Consider the following 20,331-nt stretch of genomic DNA (forward strand, 5'->3'; position numbering starts at 1 on the left):
TTGAGGCGGATTTAGTTTTAAAATCTGAAGTTCCAATTTTTAAAAAGGCTTATCAAGTTCCTTATCGTTTAAGGGATAAAGTCGTAGAATATTTACAGAAACTAGAAGATGAGAAGGTGATAACACCAATTAAGACGAGTGAATGGGCTTCCCCTGTAATTGTAGTAATGAAAAAGAATAATGAAATAAGACTAGTGATAGATTGCAAGGTTTCGATCAATAAATTTATTATTCCAAATACTTATCCTTTACCCACATCTCAAGATGTTTTTGCCGGTTTAGCTGGATGTAAGATTTTTTGCTCCTTGGATCTCGAGGGTGCTTATACTCAGTTGTCATTATCAGAGAGATCCAAAGAATTTATGGTAATAAATACTATTAAAGGGCTTTACAAATACAACCGCTTACCACAAGGCGCGTCATCCAGTGCTGCAATTTTCCAGCAAGTAATGGATCAGGTTCTACATGGAATTGAGCATGTTTCAGTATATTTGGATGATGTTTTGATCGCAGGAAAAGACTTGAACAATTGCAAAGAAAAACTGTTAATGGTGCTGGACAAACTTCAGAAAGCCAATATCAAAGTAAACTGGGACAAATGTCGATTTTTTGTAACGGAATTAGTTCATCTGGGACATATTATCAGCGGAAATGGTTTGAGGCCATGTTTAGACAAAATTTCTACAATAAATAAAGCAAAGTTGCCTCAAAATGAGACGGAACTGAAGTCATTTTTAGGATTAGTCAATTACTATCATAAATTCATTCCTAATTTGTCTTCGAAGCTTTATTATTTATATAAATTATTGAAAACAGATGTTAAATTTAACTGGGATCGCAATTGTAATGAAGCCTTCATAGAAAGTAAAAAAGCACTCGTGGAAGCACAATTTTTAGAATTTTATGATCCCAATAAGCCAATTGTAATAGTTTCTGATGCTTCCGGTTATGGCTTGGGCGGAGTGATGGCTCATCTAATTGACGGTGTTGAAAAACCAATTTATTTCACATCTTTTTCGTTGAATGCAGCTCAACAAAAATATCCAATTCTGCATTTGGAGGCATTGGCTTTGGTTTGTACTGTGAGAAAGTTTCATAAGTTTGTGTTTGGCAAAAAGTTTTTTATTTATACAGATCATAAACCTTTAGTCGGCATTTTCGGTAAAGAAGGAAAGAATACAATTTATGCTACTAGATTGCAGAGATTTATATTGGAACTGTCGATTTACGAATTTGAAATTAATTATAGACCTTCAAAACGCTTGGGAAACGCTGATTTTTGTTCACGTTTTCCATTAGATCAACCTGTCCCTGTTGAATTTGACTTGAATATAATCAATAGTATTAATTTTAGTAGGGAAATTCCTATAGATTTTACTGTGATAGCTAGTAAAACCAAAGAAGATGAATTTTTACAGAATGTTATTTCATTCATGACAAATGGTTGGCCCGCAAAAGTAAACAAGCAATACATAGATGTGCATGCTAATCAGCAAGATTTAGAATTGGTGGATGAATGACTACTATATCAAAATAGAGTAGTAGTACCTGTAGCAATGAAAAAACGAATTTTAAAACTTTTACATGCCAATCATGCAGGGATTGTTAAAATGAAGAGACTAGCTAGACAATGTGTTTATTGGTTTGGTGTAAATTCCGACATTGAAAATTATGTAAAGGCTTGCGATATATGCAACAGTATGATGATTGTACCAAAGACAAAAACTGAGTCCAAGTGGATACCAACAACAAGACCTTTTAGCAGAATCCACATTGATTTTTTCCACTTCGAGCACCGCACATATCTGTTAGTGGTTGATAGTTATTCTAAATGGGTTGAGATAGAGCTGATGCGCGATGGCACAGACTGTAAGAAGATTTTGATAAAATTAGTAGCGCTATTCGCTAGGTTTGGATTACCAGACGTTGTGGTATCAGACGGAGGTCCTCCATTCAATGCGCATGCTTTTGTGAACTTTTTGAAGCAACAAGGAATTAATGTTCTAAAGAGTCCACCGTATAATCCATCTAGCAATGGACAAGCTGAAAGATTGGTGAGAACTGTAAAAGATGTACTTAAAAAGTTTTTAATTGATCCTGAATTTACACATCTGCATGCAGAGGATCAGATCAGCTTATTCTTAATGAATTATAGAAATAACTGTCTTTCCTTTGATAGAAATTTTCCTTCCCAAATGATTTTTTCTTATAAGCCTAAAACAATATTGGATTTGCTTAATCCAAAAAATTATTATAAAAAGTTTTTGTGGGAAGAACATAAGCATTATGATCAGACTACTAATGAAAAAGTCCCAGTAATTGATGATTTTGGTTCGAAGGATGGCGGGAATATCCCGAAAAGCCTAATAGATCCTTTCGACAATCTGACACCGGGGGATGAAGTTTGGTTCAGAAACCATAACCCTCATCATACAGCTAAATGGATCAAAGCAGATTTTATTAAAAGGCTTTCCCGCAATACTTTTCAGATTCAAATTGGAAACGTGCTAGCTATGGCGCATCGCGGTCAACTACGAATGAGTAAATGTGATGGTACTCACGAAAAACCCAATATTCGCTTGGTCCGGCAACGGCCGAGGCTAGACATCAGTGGTACCAGCCAGGAGGAGATTCACGGGTTCTCAAACGAAGAGATCCGGTGTAGGAGGAAAAGAAAAATCATGGTTGAAAGTTCAACGCAAGATATCAATGAATTGCCGAATGGTTTTCCAAGGCGAAAAGAATAAGAAGAGCGAATGTTAACGAAGATTATATTTATAATGTTGTTCACAGTTAGTGATGTCGAATTATTGTATTAGCATTAGTGAAGATTCTTGAATTATTTAAAATGGATTATAAATGTATATTTGAATTTTTTGAAACATGAAGTGAAAAGTCCTGAGAATAGTTAGAATTCTGAGCTTCCAAAAGGGGAAGAGCTGAAGAGTTCGTAATAATTATATATTTACCTTGACTGGTATAATGAGTAAATTATAATCTGAGTGTATATTCCGTTTAACGGTCACCAACACAGTTATGGTGTAAATGTCATAACGCAGACGAAGGTCTGAACGAAGCGAGAGATAAAAAGTAAAGGCATTCGTATTCGAGTGCTCACTCCGAACAGTTGGTTTATTTTATTCAGTGAAAGAAAGAATATAACAGTATGGACATTGTTTTTGTCCTTAATGAACTCGTAGAGCTCGTTCACTTTTTTCTTGACCTCCATCAAGCTTGACCTCCCGACCTGCAGCCCTTCTAAAGAAGTGGTGGTGTTGGCTTTATGCGTTAGCACTTGTATCAGGCTAGTCTCTCCTTGTTGTGGATGCTGTTGGTGTCCTATAGGATTCGCTATGGCTGTCTGGTTGCGAATTGGTGATCTCTGGAGCTTACCGCTCCTTGCGAACACGCTCGCCTCTCCCGTTGGTGTGTCTTCATTACCGTCGTTTCGTCTGTTAAATTGTTCGATGGTATTCATGTCTGTTGGGTCCCAACTTCGGGCCGCTATCTCCGCTCGTTGTACATAGTCGCTATCAGTGATCCCATGGTTGTCTATGCAAGCAGTGAGGCCATGCAGGGGTTGACACGGTCCTTCATAGGGACCGTGTTCAGAGCCAGATCAGCGCAAGTCAGGAATGTGACATCTGACGCCTAGTACCTAGTGCCTGAGCCTAGACGAGCATCGAACGTACCCGAAGACTTGCCAAGTTATTACCGGGACGGGGGCAATCGCACTATTAGCCTACACGCGGTTTCAGGAAGGTGTCACCCTTCCTTACTCAGGGAACAGGATAGTACGACTGTCAGCCTTTAGCGTCGTGTTGAAATCGTTTCCGTATCGTGTCCGTTTTCTATGTCGTAACCAGTATGTCGTAATCAGGATCTTACTGGCGTCAATCCTGATGTGCTTGGCACTCCTTTCGTGGCTCATGTACACGGTATTTCCACCGTGCAATCTCCAATAGGCTTTACCGCGCCCTTACTCGCGTTGTCACCCGATTAGTCGCCTCATACGACAGGGACAGGGACCAAGACCCGAAGTGCTATTCTAGGCCGGCAACTCCACGGTGTGGCTGTGTGTGATTGTCTGTGAACGTCTTAGGGAGTGCCGCTTCTGACCCCACGGAGCAACGTTGAAACAGGCCGATCATCCAATCAAGGCTCATCGTTCTCGCACCCTGAGTGAAACGCGCTGCGCACCAAAACCTTAGCAGCCGCGGCAAGGCTCACCGGAAACCGCGTCTTCACAACCTCCAGGATATGAGTTCGAGACTTGGGATGTAGAATTTAGTGTTTATTCGAGAGGAAGAGATCGCTGGACTTGAATTCACGGGTCCGATGTTCGAATCCCGCATTGAATAAAATAAAATAAATTTGAATAGTCATTATTTTTCGTTGGAAGTAATGATACCGTATATAAGTTAGATGTTTAGTTATATAGATTTGTGGGAATATATGACATGTGTGAATTAATTGAATAAATGTTGCCGTAATTAATGTAATGTAAAATTGACGAGACTTTGTGCCATATACTGGCTAGCGGTGTAGCCTAAAAACCCGATTAATTTTCAGATAGGTCACGAGCCCAAGGTTGGGGCTCCTCTTCTCTGTTGCTGACAATTTATCAACCCCCGCACCTCGTTCTCGGAAGCTTCAAGGTGGGTGGGTTTGACATCATTGCATAGATCCAATGATGAGAAGTTTGACATAAACGGCGTTCATTGGAAACAACCGTAGTGCCTCTGTTGACTGAATTGTGGAACGCGGACAAACGGTGGTGCGAGTCCTTCTTAGCGCAGGTGCAAGTCGCGGAACAAACCCAAAGTTGGACTGAGTGCGAAGCCAGACAACTGCCGTGACGTTATCGAATCCGGAACCGTATCCGAGACGCTTGTTCTCTTTCCATCCATCGAGAAATGTCTCCACATCCATGTCTCTGGGAAGGTGGTCCTGATGAGTACTGGCTTCCGATATGGTCTTGTCAATTTGGAACTGAAGCGGCCCTAATCGCTTCAGACATCATTATAGAGACGCTTGGAGAATGCTTCGCTCCATTTTTCCATATTTCATTTTAACACGCGCGTTGTTGTCAATTTACAAAAGTACATCCACCTTGGAGATGTACGGCCCTGTTGTTAATTTTTGTTTCCGCGTATGCTAAATTTGCCCTAGTTTAATTGTGTTGCTCTTTACACAATCGCGTGCAGAGTCAGCACGAGGAAGCGCTAAATTTGCCCTAGTTTAATTGTGTTGCTCTTTACACAATCGCGTGCAAAGTCAGCACGAGGAAGCGCGCGCCAAATTTTGTATTAGTAAATAAGAAAACAAGAATTGTAAACATGACGAATAATAAAAGCATTCGAGGCAGTCAAGCTCGAGGGATTAGTACTCAGAATTTCTACCGCGCCGGGCGCGTTCAATTTTTCCTCCGAAAGGTCCATTTTTTTGGTATCAAGCCAGTGCCGAAGACGGTCGGTTCAAAGTGGTGACAGCGGTGGGATGCTGTCCAAGTGGTGACAGCGGTCGGTTCAAGTGGAGACAGCGGTGGGATGCTGTCCAAGTGGGGACAGCAGCCCCCCCATCGTGGTGTTTACAAAGTGTTGATTTCCTTGAAGGTAATCTGGGAATCGAACAGAATCCCTAGTTGAGAAATTGTGCGTGGACAGAGGTTGTAGTGAAAGAAAAAGAAAATCGAAAAAATATGAATCAGCATAATGCGGTACAAGAAGTGACGTTCGAAAATGAACATATCGTAGTGAAAAAAAACAGGAAGTGGGTTATATCTATGGTATAACCGCAAGGGTGACGTAGGACTATCGTTGATTTAGAGATCATTTGTATGAAGTTGAATCTGAATTCATTCTGATTGAATGAATATTTGGAGAACTTCGAAAACGAGAGCGTTACGTTGGAGGCACAAGGTTTTATGCATCCAATATTGGATACGGAAATATCCTACTGATGGGGAAGAATAATCTTCAGAAGCTATCCTGTTGATTGCGATTGATTGAAAAATCACAAAACCTAATGTATTTGGTCACAGTGTTACATGGATAGAAAACATTAAAATAAACTACCATTTCGTTCAGTTGTTTAGGAGCTATTAACACTCAAAATCTCGGTCTCCGGCGTAACGCTTTCGTTTTCGAAACTTTGATTTTACAACCCGGTATAGAAATGAAAGACGTAGTCCTACGTCAAAAATTAACCCAAATTTTCGTTTTTTTTGTGACAAGTCGAGCTTATACAGAAGAAGATAAATGACAAATGAAAAATAACAAGAATTTATAAATGTGGGGTTCTAACAACACTTAAATTCAATAGTTGCATACTAGTTCATAGCAACTAGAAATGTGTAATCCAAAATAAAAGAAAAAAATAAAGTATCAAAATGTTTGATGATATAACATAAAAAAACAAATGAAACTTTTTTTTTGCAAGGGAACAAAAAAAAATTATGATGAAAAGAAAATTAAGGAGAGTATTGAAATACAAAGAGATGAACAAAAAAAAGCACGAGTAACGAACTGAATATGCCAAGAAATAGTAAAGTTATATAAAAGAAATATAAGGTATAAAAATGAAAAATAAAAGTCTATAACTAATCACATATGCTTGCAATAATCTCTTCAAGATTATTACAAGCTGTACAAGTAAGGGGGGATGAAGCGGCCCTAATCGTTTCAGACATCATTATAGAGACGCTTGGAGAATGCTTCGCTCCATTTTTCCATATTTCATTTTAACACGCGCGTTGTTGTCAATTTACAAAAGTACATCCACCTTGGAGATGTACGGCCCTGTTGTTAATTTTTGTTTCCGCGTGTGCTAAATTTGCCCTAGTTTAATTGTGTTGCTCTTTACACAATCGCGTGCAGAGTCAGCACGAGGAAGCGCTAAATTTGCCCTAGTTTAAGGCAAGGCGCAAATTGAGACGCATATAGCGCGAGTAACTTGGTGCGATATAGTGCCTGTTTTTGTGGCTAATGGAAACAGATAGAACGGCGCAAATTGGCCAGATGACGCGAGATTGTGGAGCGCTCGTGAGACACGACTCGCGCGACGCTGTGGCTGAACCACAGTTTCTCGTGCTGGTCATGCCGGTTGTGGTAGTTGTGTTGGTGAACAATCATATAGCGCCGTGGGTTTGACACTGTATGGCTGACCAGTACAGCCAGGGTGATTGTGTTAGTAAATAAATATATCGCACATCTCTGTGTTAATCAGTCATTGTATGCGAGTGGCATGTTATTTACACCAAACTGCGACTCAATATGCGCTCCACCACGCTACGTTTGTGGCACGTATGAGTCGTGTTGGTAGTTTCGCGTTCGCTTACGAGCGCTATACGCTTCTCTTTCTTTTCTTTCATTGTTTTTAAGAGGCTTTAAACTTTGCAGTTCATTCGCCTCTAATAGCTTCTCAATTTGCGCCTAGCCTAATTGTGTTGCTCTTTACACAATCGCGTGGAGAGTCAGCACGAGGAAGCGCGCGCCAAATTTTGTATTAGTAAATAAGAAAACAAGAATTGTAAACATGACGAATAATAAAAGCATTCGAGGCAGTCAAGCTCGAGGGATTAGTACTCAGAATTTCTACCGCGCCGGGCGCGTTCAATTTTTCCTCCGAAAGGTCCATTTTTTTGGTGTATCAAGCCAGACGGTCGGTTCAGAACAGCAAATGGCACCACGAGAGCTAGCGTTGCGAGTTCGTAAAAATGCAATAGTGCATCTGTAATAATCATATACTTGACACTCTTTACTCACACTCATCTCCCTTTATAGCGGACTTAAAAAAGAGAACCGTGGACTATTGATAGAAATAACAAATGGTTGTAATACGCACGATTAGGCTAATATAAGATACGACATACGAACAAAAACCCATCTGTTTCGTGAAGATCGTGAAGTGCCAGATCATTGAGAACGTCACTTTTACGCAATCCGTACTTTTCGTAATCCAGAATGAATCTTTGATCTATTGCCTGCAAAGCGACATATGAATCTTTCGCAGCCGCTACGCGCACATTGATATCCTGTCCTGGTTTGTACTTATCTCTGTCCAGCGCCATCATTACCTAAAATGATCATTGGTTACCACTGTACAAAAGCATACAATAACTTTAGTTGAGTCGAAATCTATCCGAGGCAGTCAATTTGAGAGATCGGAAAAAACATGATATTCTACGACACTGCATAGAATGAGTTTACACTTACGTTGTTGGAGAACGTTTCGAAGCTCAGTATCAAGTTGTCGTGAACTAGCATCCCGTCCATTACATTGTGTTCCGTCTGCTGGGAACTAGGGGAGTGGACTGTATATAGTTCGTTGCTCCACTCTTGAAGACAACGAGGTGCATGGAAGGAACCCTCGTGTTCCTCACGCCTTACTTTTCTGGGTGGGAGCCCCTTGTGGCTCCGCTCTATGCTCTGAAAAGAGCATTTTTACTCTTTCGGAAAAGCTTTGGACTTGGGTCAGAGTAGCACAGAATGGAAACATGGTTGTTTGTGATATCTAGACTATGTACATTTTATTCTCTTCACATTTAATTCACTGAATGTATGCATATGCCAATTATTTTCACTCGAATGCTCTGATTGCGTCTCTGTTGAATTTCTCTTTCCGTTGTATTGATGCCAACGCTGATGTGATTATATTGATGCGGTTATTCTTGTTGTTGTTGTTGCTGCTACTGTCTTGCGATACTGCTGTTATTGGTGTGAAAATGCATTTGCTGCTCTTGTACAGTCATCGCCACTCTTGCGATTCTGTTGAAGTTACTTTTGCCGCGGCCAAATCGTAAGTACCTTTTATCAACATGTTCAAAAATTGTGGTTCTAAATAGTCCCCCATGGTCCTAAACCAATCCTCTATTTTTTGCTCTCAATTGACCGGATTTTTTTTTCAAATAATGTCCATTTTCGAAACTCACCTGTCCACCCATTGTCACCTCATTGCTCCAATTACCTACGGTTGGTGACGAACCCAACTGAATATCAGAAGAAAACAACTCCGTTGGTTGCTGCTGCATTTCGCCATCGCGCTATGGAGTTTCCTCGAGCATCCATGATTTGTATCCTCACAGGGCCACCGTTAGTCATTGGTCTTGTGTCAGAATCGACCATCACAACGCGAAAGCGCATTTGATCTTCTGGATGGTAAATTGGCTTGTCGGTTTGAATAAAAACCGACGCCCGTTTAGGATTGTATACAAGATTCTGGTATATTTCAATGTCACAAGCTCCATCCGCGCTAGTGATCGTCAGTGTGAAGTTGTCTTCAGGTATGTTGGAAAACTGCGGAACACGAACATGTTTTGGTTTTGTGTACTGAATAAGACGAACTCTGATGTAGACGTACCTCAAAGCTGACAGTCTTCAGAGCATTTTTATCAGCTGTAATAGTTTTGCTGAATATCACTTTCTGGAAAGAAGCAGCAATGATTGACACATCGACTTCTAAATCACGGACGTATAAATTTCCGAATAGAAGTGTGTAAGGAGCATTTCTTGGAATGAATGCTGAGCCGAATGCGAAATGGCTGAATAATATCGAGTGATGTATTCTTAATGGACATGAATTAAATTGTTTCCAAAATACATTGATGCATTGCACGGATGCGGCACCGTCCGATGATGAAGATGCAGATGGCGTTGTAGCCGTTGTATCTGTTGATGAATCTGTTATTAAAGTAGATTCAAATGTTGTTGCGGTCGTTGATACATCTGTCGAGGTATTTGTTGTTGAAGTAGATGCAGATGTCGTCGTGGTAGTTGTTGTGTATGTCGAGGAATCTGTTGTTGAAGTAGAAGCAGATATTTTTGTGGTCGTAGTTGTGTCTGTTGAGGAACCTGTTGTTTATGTAGATTCAGATATCGTTGTGGTCGTACCTATCGACGAATCTGTTGTCTGTTGAAAAATCTGTTGTTGATGTAGAAGCAGATGTTGTTGTGGTCGTAGTTGTGTCTGTTGGTGAACCTATGGTGATGTAGATTCAGATGTCGTTGTGGTCGTATCAATCGAGGAATCTGTTGTTGATGTAGATGCAGATGGTGCTACAGCCGTTGTGTCTGTTGAAGAATCTGTTGTTGATGTAGAAGCAGATGTTGTTGTGGTCGTAGTTGTAATTGTTGAGGAACCTGTTGTTGATGTAGATTCAGATGTCGTTGTGGTCGTATCTATCGAGGAATCTGTTGTTGATGTAGATACAGATGTTGTTGTGGTCGTAGTTGTGTCTGTTGAGGAACCTGTTGTTGATGTAGATTCAGATGTCGTTGTGGTCGTATCCATCGAGGAATCTGTTGTTGATGTACATGCAGATGGTGCTACATTCGTTGTGTCTGTTGAAGAATCTATTGTTGATGAAGAAGCAGATGTTGTAGTGGTCGTAGTTGTATCTGTTGAGGAACCTGTTGTTGATGTAGATTCAGATGTCGTTGTGGTCGTATCTATCGAGGAATCTGTTGTTGATGTAGATGCAGATGATGTTGCAGCCATTGTGGCTGTTGAAGAATCTGTTGTTAAAGTAGATTCAGATGTTGTTGTGGTCGTAGTTGTGTCTGTTGAGGAACCTGTTGTTGATGTAGATTCAGATGTTGTTGTGGTCGTATCTATCGAAGATCCTGTTGTTGATGTAGATGCAGATTGTGTTGCGGCCGTTGTGTCTGTTGAAGAATCTGTTGTTGGAGTAGTTTCAGATGCCGTTAAATTCGTAGTTATATCCGTTGCGGAATCTGTTGTTAATGTAGTGGAAGGTGTTGTTGTCGATTTTGAAATGGAAGCTGCTGTAGTTGTAGTTGTTGATGAATCACATGCGCGTAGCGTAGGAAAAGCATCGAAATCGTATTCGACGTATTCGGAGTACGTATCTTCGTACGAGCAATCTGTGGTAGAATTAGAGTTTGGTGTGGTTGAAGTGTTTATGATCGTTTCTGTATCTGTTGTTGAAGTGGAGACGGATAACGTTGTGGCCGTATTTGAATCTGTTGAAAAAGTAGGTTCAGATGTTGTTGTAATCGTAGTTTTGTCTGTTGAGTTGTAGTTGTAGTTGTAGTTGTAGTTGTTGATGAAACATAGGCACGTAGCTTAGGAAAAGCATCGTTATCGTATTCGACGTATTCGGAGTACGTGTCTTCGTCCGAGCAATCTGTGATAGAATTAGAGTTTGGTGTCGTTGTGGTGTTTATGATCGTTACTGTATCTGTTGCTGTCCCTGTTGTTGAAGTAGAGGTGGATGTCGTTGTGGTCGTACTTGTATCTTTCGAAGAATCTGTTGTTGATGTAGATGGAGATGTTGTTGTAGTCGTAGTTGCATCTGTTGAAGAATCTGTTGTTGATGTAGACTCATACGTCATTGTGGTCGAATCTGTCGAAGAATCTGCTGTTGATATAGATGGAGATGGTGTTGCGGTCGTTGTATCTGTAGAAGAATCTGTTGTTGAAATAGATTCAGATGTTGTTGTAGTCGTGGTTGTGTCTGTTGAGAAACCTGTTGTTGAAGTAGATTCAGATGCTGTTGAATTCGTGATTATGTCTGTTGCGGAATTTGTTGTTGATGTAATCGAAGGTGTTATTGTTGTCGTTGTTGAAGTAGAAGCTGCTGTAGTTGTAGTAGTTGATGGTATAGATGGTGTTGGAGCCGTCGTATCTTTAGAATAATCTGTTGTTGATGTAGATTTAGATGTCGTTGTTGTATCTGTTAAGAAACCTGTTGTTGAAAAAGATGCAGCTGTCGTAGCAGTCGTAGTTATGTCTGCTGCAGAATCTGTTGTTGATGTAGCGGAAGGTATTGTTGTTGTCGTTGTTGAAGTAGAAGCTGTTGTGGTTGTAGTTGTTGATGGGTCACAGGCACGTAGCTTAGGAAAAGCATCGTAATCGTATTCGACATATTCGGAGTACGTTTCTGTGTATGAACAATCTCTTGTAGAATCAGAGACTGGTGTGGTTGCAGTGTTTATGATTGTGGTGTATCTTTGTTGTTGAGCCTGTCGTTATCTCTGTTGAGTAGTCGGTTGTTGAAGTAGAGGGAGATGTCCTTAAGTTCGTAATTATGACTGTTGATATCTCTATCGATGAATCTTTTGCTGAAGTAGGGATAGACGGTGTAATGGTCGTTGCGTTTATAGTGGAAATCGTTGATGAAGTGGCAGCTGGTGTAGTTGTAGTCGATGTTGATGTATAAGCTGTTTCAATTGTAGTTATTGACGAAGCACAGGCACGTAGCTTAGGAACTGTATCGTGATCGTATTTGACATTTTCGAAATATGTGTATACGCATTCTGTTGTCGCAGTAGATGAAGGTTCCGTTGATGTCGATGTTATTAAAGGTGAACTGATTGAATGGCATTTCAATAGTAAATAAAAAAATTAAAAAATATAAACATTAATATAAAGTATTATGCATTTTTTATACAGTGCTACGTCTGTGAGGAATGTTACCAGTTTTACAAAATGTCACATTGATGAAATTTTTAGGATTTTTTTTAATTGATTCACATTATATCGAATAGATTTTCTTGTGCATAACATTATCAATTGTCCGAAGATACGGCTGGTGACATCATGTGGCTTTTCTCCGACAAAAGCTAGTCTAGAAATAGAAAATCATCAAAAATGTTGTTATTCATATTTCTGAAGTTAAAGACTCCAGAATGTACCATTGAAATTTTTTTTTCGAAAATCCCATTATTTTCCGAATTATAGCCATTTCAGTGATATGGTATCTAATCTATTACGGCCATTACAATTAACTTCAAACGCTTTTTCTCGAAGCTAGTTTTTTCTCCAAACTGACGTACCCGATACCTTAAGTTCTACTGAATTGATTTATTTATATGAATACAATCTGTATGCATCTCTCTATCGCATAAACTAACCGCTTAGGACGTAGGACTAAAACTTTTTTTAATTTGTTGGTTCATTATTTCGGATATTATTTCTCTCTTGCCTTTTCGAGAACAATACACTAATTAGTCATATGTCGCAATCTTCCGTGCATCGCCATTCAACACAGTTGCAGCGATAAAAATGAAACATCGCGAGAATGCCCGTTTATGAAAAATCGTTTCTCGACTCTCGGTCAAATCCGTCAACAAAGCTAGGAACTTGTTGCATGAGAACAGAGCCGATGTGCATGAGAGCAAATACTAATGGCAACTAAAAGTAACGAAGATGTGCTATTCACATGTACAGGAAATGGACAAGTTCTAAGTTTCGCCTTTCGCCTGCTTTGCCATGGCTCGGATGATTTTATTAGGCGGCGGTGACACTGGATGCAGAAAAGTGGTCGTACGAATTGTATGCAATAGTGAAGCTAAACAACCACATTGAGTTGTATTGGTGTGGTTACATTGCTTCCCCCTTGCTTCGTTCGTATTCGTCAGCTTCTATCGAACAAAATTGTTTGTTTCTATTCGAACAATCAAATTTTCGTGCGTACTCCTATCCAAAGTAACCTTAGCCTTAGTGGCAATGTCAGATGCACTTCAAGTGACATATTCACTAGCGTTCACAGCTCGAAGGGAAACATAAAACACAAAACGAGCAGAATAAGCGACCTTCGTTGTTTCGGGCACAGAAAGATTCTGAGAATTTTCCTTCTTCTTTTTCTTTATTGAATTAAAATGACTTTAAACTTATCAGTTCATTCGTCTCTTGTCTTCAAAAAGACCCTTGGGAAACTTTCCTACTCGTTCACCTCCATTGCTCGCCCAGCAAAGGTGTTGTTCAGTCGGTGTCCTCACGAAGAGTGATGATGAGAATTTTCTTCAGAGGAGATGCAATACTTATACGCTAGCGACAGCTCAATTACTATGCAAGGGTGAAGTTTACTTCGCAAATATTCTCTTTTCGCTATCCCCCTTCGCTGTTTCAAATCTAGTTGCCCGTTATTGACAGGACTGTTCAGGAGAGTACACAAATGGACAGAAAAAATGTATGGGGAAATGGGAATGCATCAAATTTTCATCAATTCAAACCATATACAGACTATGGGATTATAATGTATAGCATATCAAACAAATCTTAGAAAATTTTCGATTGGATTGGTATGCAAATCGTTTAACGACCCGTTCGCAGCAAAAATAGTTATTAACGTTAACTTTATTTTATAAAAAAACGTGACCTGTTTTCTGATTTGGCACCCTTCATGTAAGACGTAGTTCTACGTCAAAATTAATATTTTTTAATTTAAGTATTTAAAAAAATCGGGAAACGTAGGAAATGTGTTAAGCAGCCGTTTTTTTCTTCAAACGGCTGCCATTTAGTCAAAAAATATGTTTTTGACTTGACCGAAGTTTATGCGATAACGGCATCATTGCTGATTCAGAATCTGTTGGTTTTTTTTGTTCAGAATAACCAGAAGGGCTGGTATCTATCACAATTGTTTTTTGAACTAAGCTGTTTCAATTGTAGTTATTGACGAAGCACAGGCACGTAGCTTAGGAACTGTATCGTGATCGTATTTGACATTTTCGAAATATGTGTATACGCATTCTGTTGTCGCAGTAGATGAAGGTTCCGTTGATGTCGATGTTATTAAAGATGAACTGATTGAATGGCATTTCAATAGTAAATAAAAAAATTAAAAAATATAAACATTAATATAAAGTATTATGCATTTTTTATACAGTGCTACGTCTGTGAGGAATGTTACCAGTTTTACAAAATGTCACATTGATGAAATTTTTAAGATTTTTTTTAATTGATTCACATTATATCGAATAGATTTTCTTGTGCATAACATTATCAATTGTCCGAAGATACGGCTGGTGACATCATGTGGCTTTTCTCCGACAAAAGCTAGTCTAGAAATAGAAAATCATCAAAAATGTTGTTATTCATATTTCTGAAGTTAAAGACTCCAGAATGTACCATTGAAATTTTTTTTTCGAAAATCCCATTATTTTCCGAATTATAGCCATTTCAGTGATATGGTATCTAATCTATTACGGCCATTACAATTAACTTCAAACGCTTTTTCTCGAAGCTAGTTTTTTCTCCAAACTGACGTACCCGATACCTTAAGTTCTACTGAATTGATTTATTTATATGAATACAATCTGTATGCATCTCTCTATCGCATAAACTAACCGCTTAGGACGTAGGACTAAGACTTTTTTTAATTTGTTGGTTCATTATTTCGGATATTATTTCTCTCTTGCCTTTTCGAGAACAATACACTAATTAGTCATATGTCGCAATCTTCCGTGCATCGCCATTCAACACAGTTGCAGCGATAAAAATGAAACATCGCGAGAATGCCCGTTTATGAAAAATCGTTTCTCGACTCTCGGTCAAATCCGTCAACAAAGCTAGGAACTTGTTGCATGAGAACAGAGCCGATGTGCATGAGAGCAAATACTAATGGCAACTAAAAGTAACGAAGATGTGCTATTCACATGTACAGGAAATGGACAAGTTCTAAGTTTCGCCTTTCGACTGCTTTGCCATGGCTCGGATGATTTTATTAGGCGGCGGTGACACTGGATGCAGAAAAGTGGTCGTACGAATTGTATGCAATAGTGAAGCTAAACAACCACATTGAGTTGTATTGGTGTGGTTACATTGCTTCCCCCTTGCTTCGTTCGTATTCGTCAGCTTCTATCGAACAAAATTGTTTGTTTCTATTCGAACAATCAAATTTTCGTGCGTACTCCTATCCAAAGTAACCTTAGCCTTAGTGGCAATGTCAGATGCACTTCAAGTGACATATTCACTAGCGTTCACAGCTCGAAGGGAAACATAAAACACAAAACGAGCAGAATAAGCGACCTTCGTTGTTTCGGGCACAGAAAGATTCTGAGAATTTTCCTTCTTCTTTTTCTTTATTGAATTAAAATGACTTTAAACTTATCAGTTCATTCGTCTCTTGTCTTCAAAAAGACCCTTGGGAAACTTTCCTACTCGTTCACCTCCATTGCTCGCCCAGCAAAGGTGTTGTTCAGTCGGTGTCCTCACGAAGAGTGATGATGAGAATTTTCTTCAGAGGAGATGCAATACTTATACGCTAGCGACAGCTCAATTACTATGCAAGGGTGAAGTTTACTTCGCAAATATTCTCTTTTCGCTATCCCCCTTCGCTGTTTCAAATCTAGTTGCCCGTTATTGACAGGACTGTTCAGGAGAGTACACAAATGGACAGAAAAAATGTATGGGGAAATGGGAATGCATCAAATTTTCATCAATTCAAACCATATACAGACTATGGGATTATAATGTATAGCATATCAAACAAATCTTAGAAAATTTTCGATTGGATTGGTATGCAAATCGTTTAACGACCCGTTCGCAGCAAAAATAGTTATTAACGTTAACTTTATTTTATAAAAAAACGTGACCTGTTTTCTGATTTGGCACCCTTCATGTAAGACGTAGTTCTACGTCAAAATTAATATTTTTTAATTTAGGTATTTAAAAAAATCGGGAAACGTAGGAAATGTGTTAAGCAGCCGTTTTTTTTCTTCAAACGGCTGCCATTTAGTCAAAAAATATGTTTTTGACTTGACCGAAGTTTATGCGATAACGGTATCATTGCTGATTCAGAATCTGTTGGTTTTTTTTGTTCAGAATAACCAGAAGGGCTGGTATCTATCACAATTGTTTTTTGAACTCCCCATTCCATCAGCTTGTAACTATTATAATTATGAATATTTTTTCCAGTAATTCATTCTTCATTGTTGAACAAATAATGATATAAATGATAGTAAAAATATTCGTGTCTATACACTGCAATACTCCCTTAACACTAAACCTACCACGAGGGGTCAAATAACCCATTTTAAACTTTTAGCCATAATTTTCTTGCAAATTACATTGTCACAACATCATTTGCCTACACTACTTTTCCTAAAACATATATCGAATGTATTTTTCAGTGTTCACTCCTCTCTTCTTATTTTTTTTTACTGAGAAATATATGTAATCTGCCCTAACGGGTTATTTGACCCTTGCAAATATTTATATGATATCAGAAAGATTTGTATGCGTGGTTGTGATACAAAACCATTGCATTACACATTTTTTGCTATTGCTTTATATATTTTGTTGTATTTGTGAATGAATAGTGAATGATCAGAATTAATTGAATGGCTGACTATAACGATTCCAGGGCACAGTTCAATTTTGCGTGTCAAAAATTGTAATTTCAATATTTTGCTGATAATTGTTATCACAAAATGTCGAAATATACAGGAGAAATATTGTATACCACATTTCTCAAAAAAAAACTGTATAAATCATGTCATTCTTCACTAACTATTTATAAAGGGTCACTTGACCCGCTGTGGTAGGAATAGGTATACATGAAACATCGGTAGGTTTAGTGTTAAGGGGGGACCCCTGTTTGGAAGGTTGAATAATAATGAATTTTCGTGTTTTTTTTCGGATATCAAGAATTAAGTGAAGTGTTCGGCTAGTTTGGTTATTGTTGAGGGTATGTTTGAAGATGTATTTTTTCATTTTTTGAGTGCACGAATAATGATTATTACGCTGTTGACAGCTGGGTGCGCAGATGCTGTCTGAAAATCGGTACCTTGCTGGTGGTATTGGTTCTAAGGCAACGGGGTGTCGCAGAACAAATTCCAATGAATACTTAACTATTTTGAAACTTTAGAACAATACCTAAAGCGTTACATAGGGTTTTTAATAAATCGAAAAATGGTCAAAATGGCGGCCATTTTGGTAAAAAAATAGTTATTTTTCATGAGAAATCGCTGTTTAGAAGCTAATAAAAAATCGAAAAAATGAACTATCCAAAAACGGATATGTAACGCTTTAGATAATTCGTGTTTACATGCTGATAAAAAAAATTAAGCCGAATCGGTCGAGTGGATTCTGAGATATCGATACCACCAGTTGAAAAAACATGGTTTCGAGAAAAACGCGTTTAAAAATTCGTACAGCAATACTTTGTCCCTTGAGGTGACTTCATACTTCTGGCTGTAACTTTCTAATGAAATCAAATAAGGAAAAATCCTTTTAAGATAACATTTCTGGAGGCATAAGCTTCCCAAAAATGCAAAGAATGAAAATTCGATTTTCCAAACCGGAGACCAAAACAGTTAATGGATTTGAAACAATTTGGAGTACTTCACATCGCTACGATAAAATTTATCAACCAACTTTTATCTCGAACAAAAGTGTATTTTCAAGAGAACAACAACAAAACGTTTATGCTTTTTCACAAAATTGCGATCGATTAGTAACAAGTCATTAACCACAAGAATAAGATTTTGAAACTCTCTATTCTCAGAAATTAGAAACAATAAATGAAAACCACTGACCCTCGAACTTTTGCTTATAACCGTTTTTCTATTTTGTTCAAAACACATATAAACACAGAAGCACTTTTTGAAATATTTGTTATACAGAAATGTTCTATGCAACCACGTGAGAAGAAACTCACCTTTGGCAATGAACCAGCATTACCAGGAAGCACCGATGCACAATTACTCTAAAAGGAACCATTCAGCTTCCGGAATCTTTCACCAAGTTCGTCGTTTATATACACCTTATTTCTTTCCCTATTATGTGTCCGTTCTCGACTAAAATAGAACACCAGATGACCGGTAAACTCTTATGGGGAAGCACATTTATTGATGCCATCATCGAATTTCTCATTTCTCCGATCCATAGGTGCTCCTGTTGCGGTGAAAGAAAGAAAGATAAGAACAGCATAACGGAATCCAAAACTATGTGGCTGATCGGGTTGTAGGTGTTACTTTTAAATCAGTTCTTTTCTCTTCGTGGCTCATTTCGATTTAAGCGGCTGTGATCGATAGATTTTATTCAAATAACGACAATGATAGATAGTAGACAGGTTTTGTTATATATTATATAATGCAGCGTATTAGTTACGATCATCGGAAAACATATTTGTTTTTGTTTTTGTTTTTCGACTATCGTTTGTATGAAATTAATGGTTTCAATGTTAAGGCTATTTGATTTACACAATACATTTGTAATGGTACAGGGTTTTCCATTTCGGGCTTCCGGGTATACAGCCCTGCGCTGACAACCGTTTGACATAGCTGTCAACCAAAGCGTCATATCGTTAGTTGAATGTCTGCCATTATACAATATGGATCGTTTTAGCATCGCACAACGTGTTAATTTTGTTAAATTATACTATAAAAATGACGAAAAACCGGCAAATGCTTTTCGAGCATTACGGACGGATTTTGGTCGTCATGGACGGCCTACAGAGCACACAATCGTTAATGTAGTGCGTAAATTCTAACAAACTGGATCCGTACCGGATATTGTGAAACCTGTGCATCATCGTAATGTGCGTTCGGCCGAAAATATTGCTGCTGTTGCTGCCAGTGTGGAGGATGACCCGAATGTTTCAATTCCACGGCGTGCTCAGCAATTGGGCTTGTCAAACACATCATTGTGGCGAATTTTGCATTTGGACTTGCACCTACATCCATATAAAGTCCAACTGGTACAAAAATTAGAGCGTGGTGACCATGGAATGCGTCGGGCATACGTCAATTGGGTGAACGAACAACAGCAGCAAAATGCTGAATTTTCGCATCAAATTTTCTTCAGCGATGAGGCACATTTCGAGCTCGGTGGCTATGTGAACACCCAAAATTTCCGTATATGGGGCTCAGAAAATCCACACGTGATTGTTGAGAGGCCATTACATCCGCCAAAAGTCACTGTTTGGTGCGCATTATGGTCTGGTGGAGTCATCGGGCCGTATTTCTTTGAAAATGAGGACGACGAGACGGTAACTGTGAATGGTGAGCGTTATGGCCGCATGTTAACTGATTTTTTTTGCCACAAATTGAAGATATGGATACGGATGACAAGTGGTTTCAGCAAGACGGCGCCACATGCCACACAACAGTACCGAACATGGCCATATTGCGAACGAAATTTGAGGGACGCATAGCGGCTAGCCCTAGGTGGACATTTGAATGATGTTGTATTTCACACATAATGGCATAAACCAAACTTTAATTTGAAATAAAAGTTTCATCGAAATTCGAATTCTAAGTGTGTTTTATTTCAATTTACTTTCGGAATTTAAAGTTGGAAAACCCTGTATTTAGAGAAAAAAATCTCTCATGATTCTTTTTTCGTTGTCTACTAATGGGAAACAACGATTCAGTAAACTTTCATAATCAAATAAGGTTTCTCGATTGAACTTTATCTTATAAAAGTAACGTATTCCTTAAAAAGTGACTAACTTAAAAAAATTGAAAAAATACCACTAAAGATGATTCAATGACAGAATTTTTTATTAAATCCTACTTTTATTAGGTCTGAAGCCCAGCTGCGGGCGTTGGGAGGGATGGTGGTCTTCCGTACGACTTATATATT

At 38.7% G+C, this 20,331-nt stretch overlaps 1 protein-coding gene across 1 annotated transcript; it reads right to left on the minus strand.

Moving 5' to 3' along the window:
* Positions 1–9,978: 9,978 nt before the first annotated feature.
* On the minus strand, positions 9,979–12,346 carry LOC129773148 (mucin-2-like). Its single transcript, XM_055776721.1, has 3 exons — positions 12,274–12,346; positions 10,964–11,902; positions 9,979–10,883 (listed from the first exon to the last, which is right to left on the minus strand). The coding sequence occupies exons 1-3, from the start codon at positions 12,344–12,346 to the stop codon at positions 9,979–9,981; spliced, it is 1,917 nt and encodes a 638-aa protein (XP_055632696.1).
* Positions 12,347–20,331: the final 7,985 nt, after the last annotated feature.

This window comes from Toxorhynchites rutilus, chromosome 3 (genome assembly GCF_029784135.1).
Source record: "Toxorhynchites rutilus septentrionalis strain SRP chromosome 3, ASM2978413v1, whole genome shotgun sequence".
Taxonomy (NCBI): domain Eukaryota; kingdom Metazoa; phylum Arthropoda; class Insecta; order Diptera; family Culicidae; genus Toxorhynchites; species Toxorhynchites rutilus.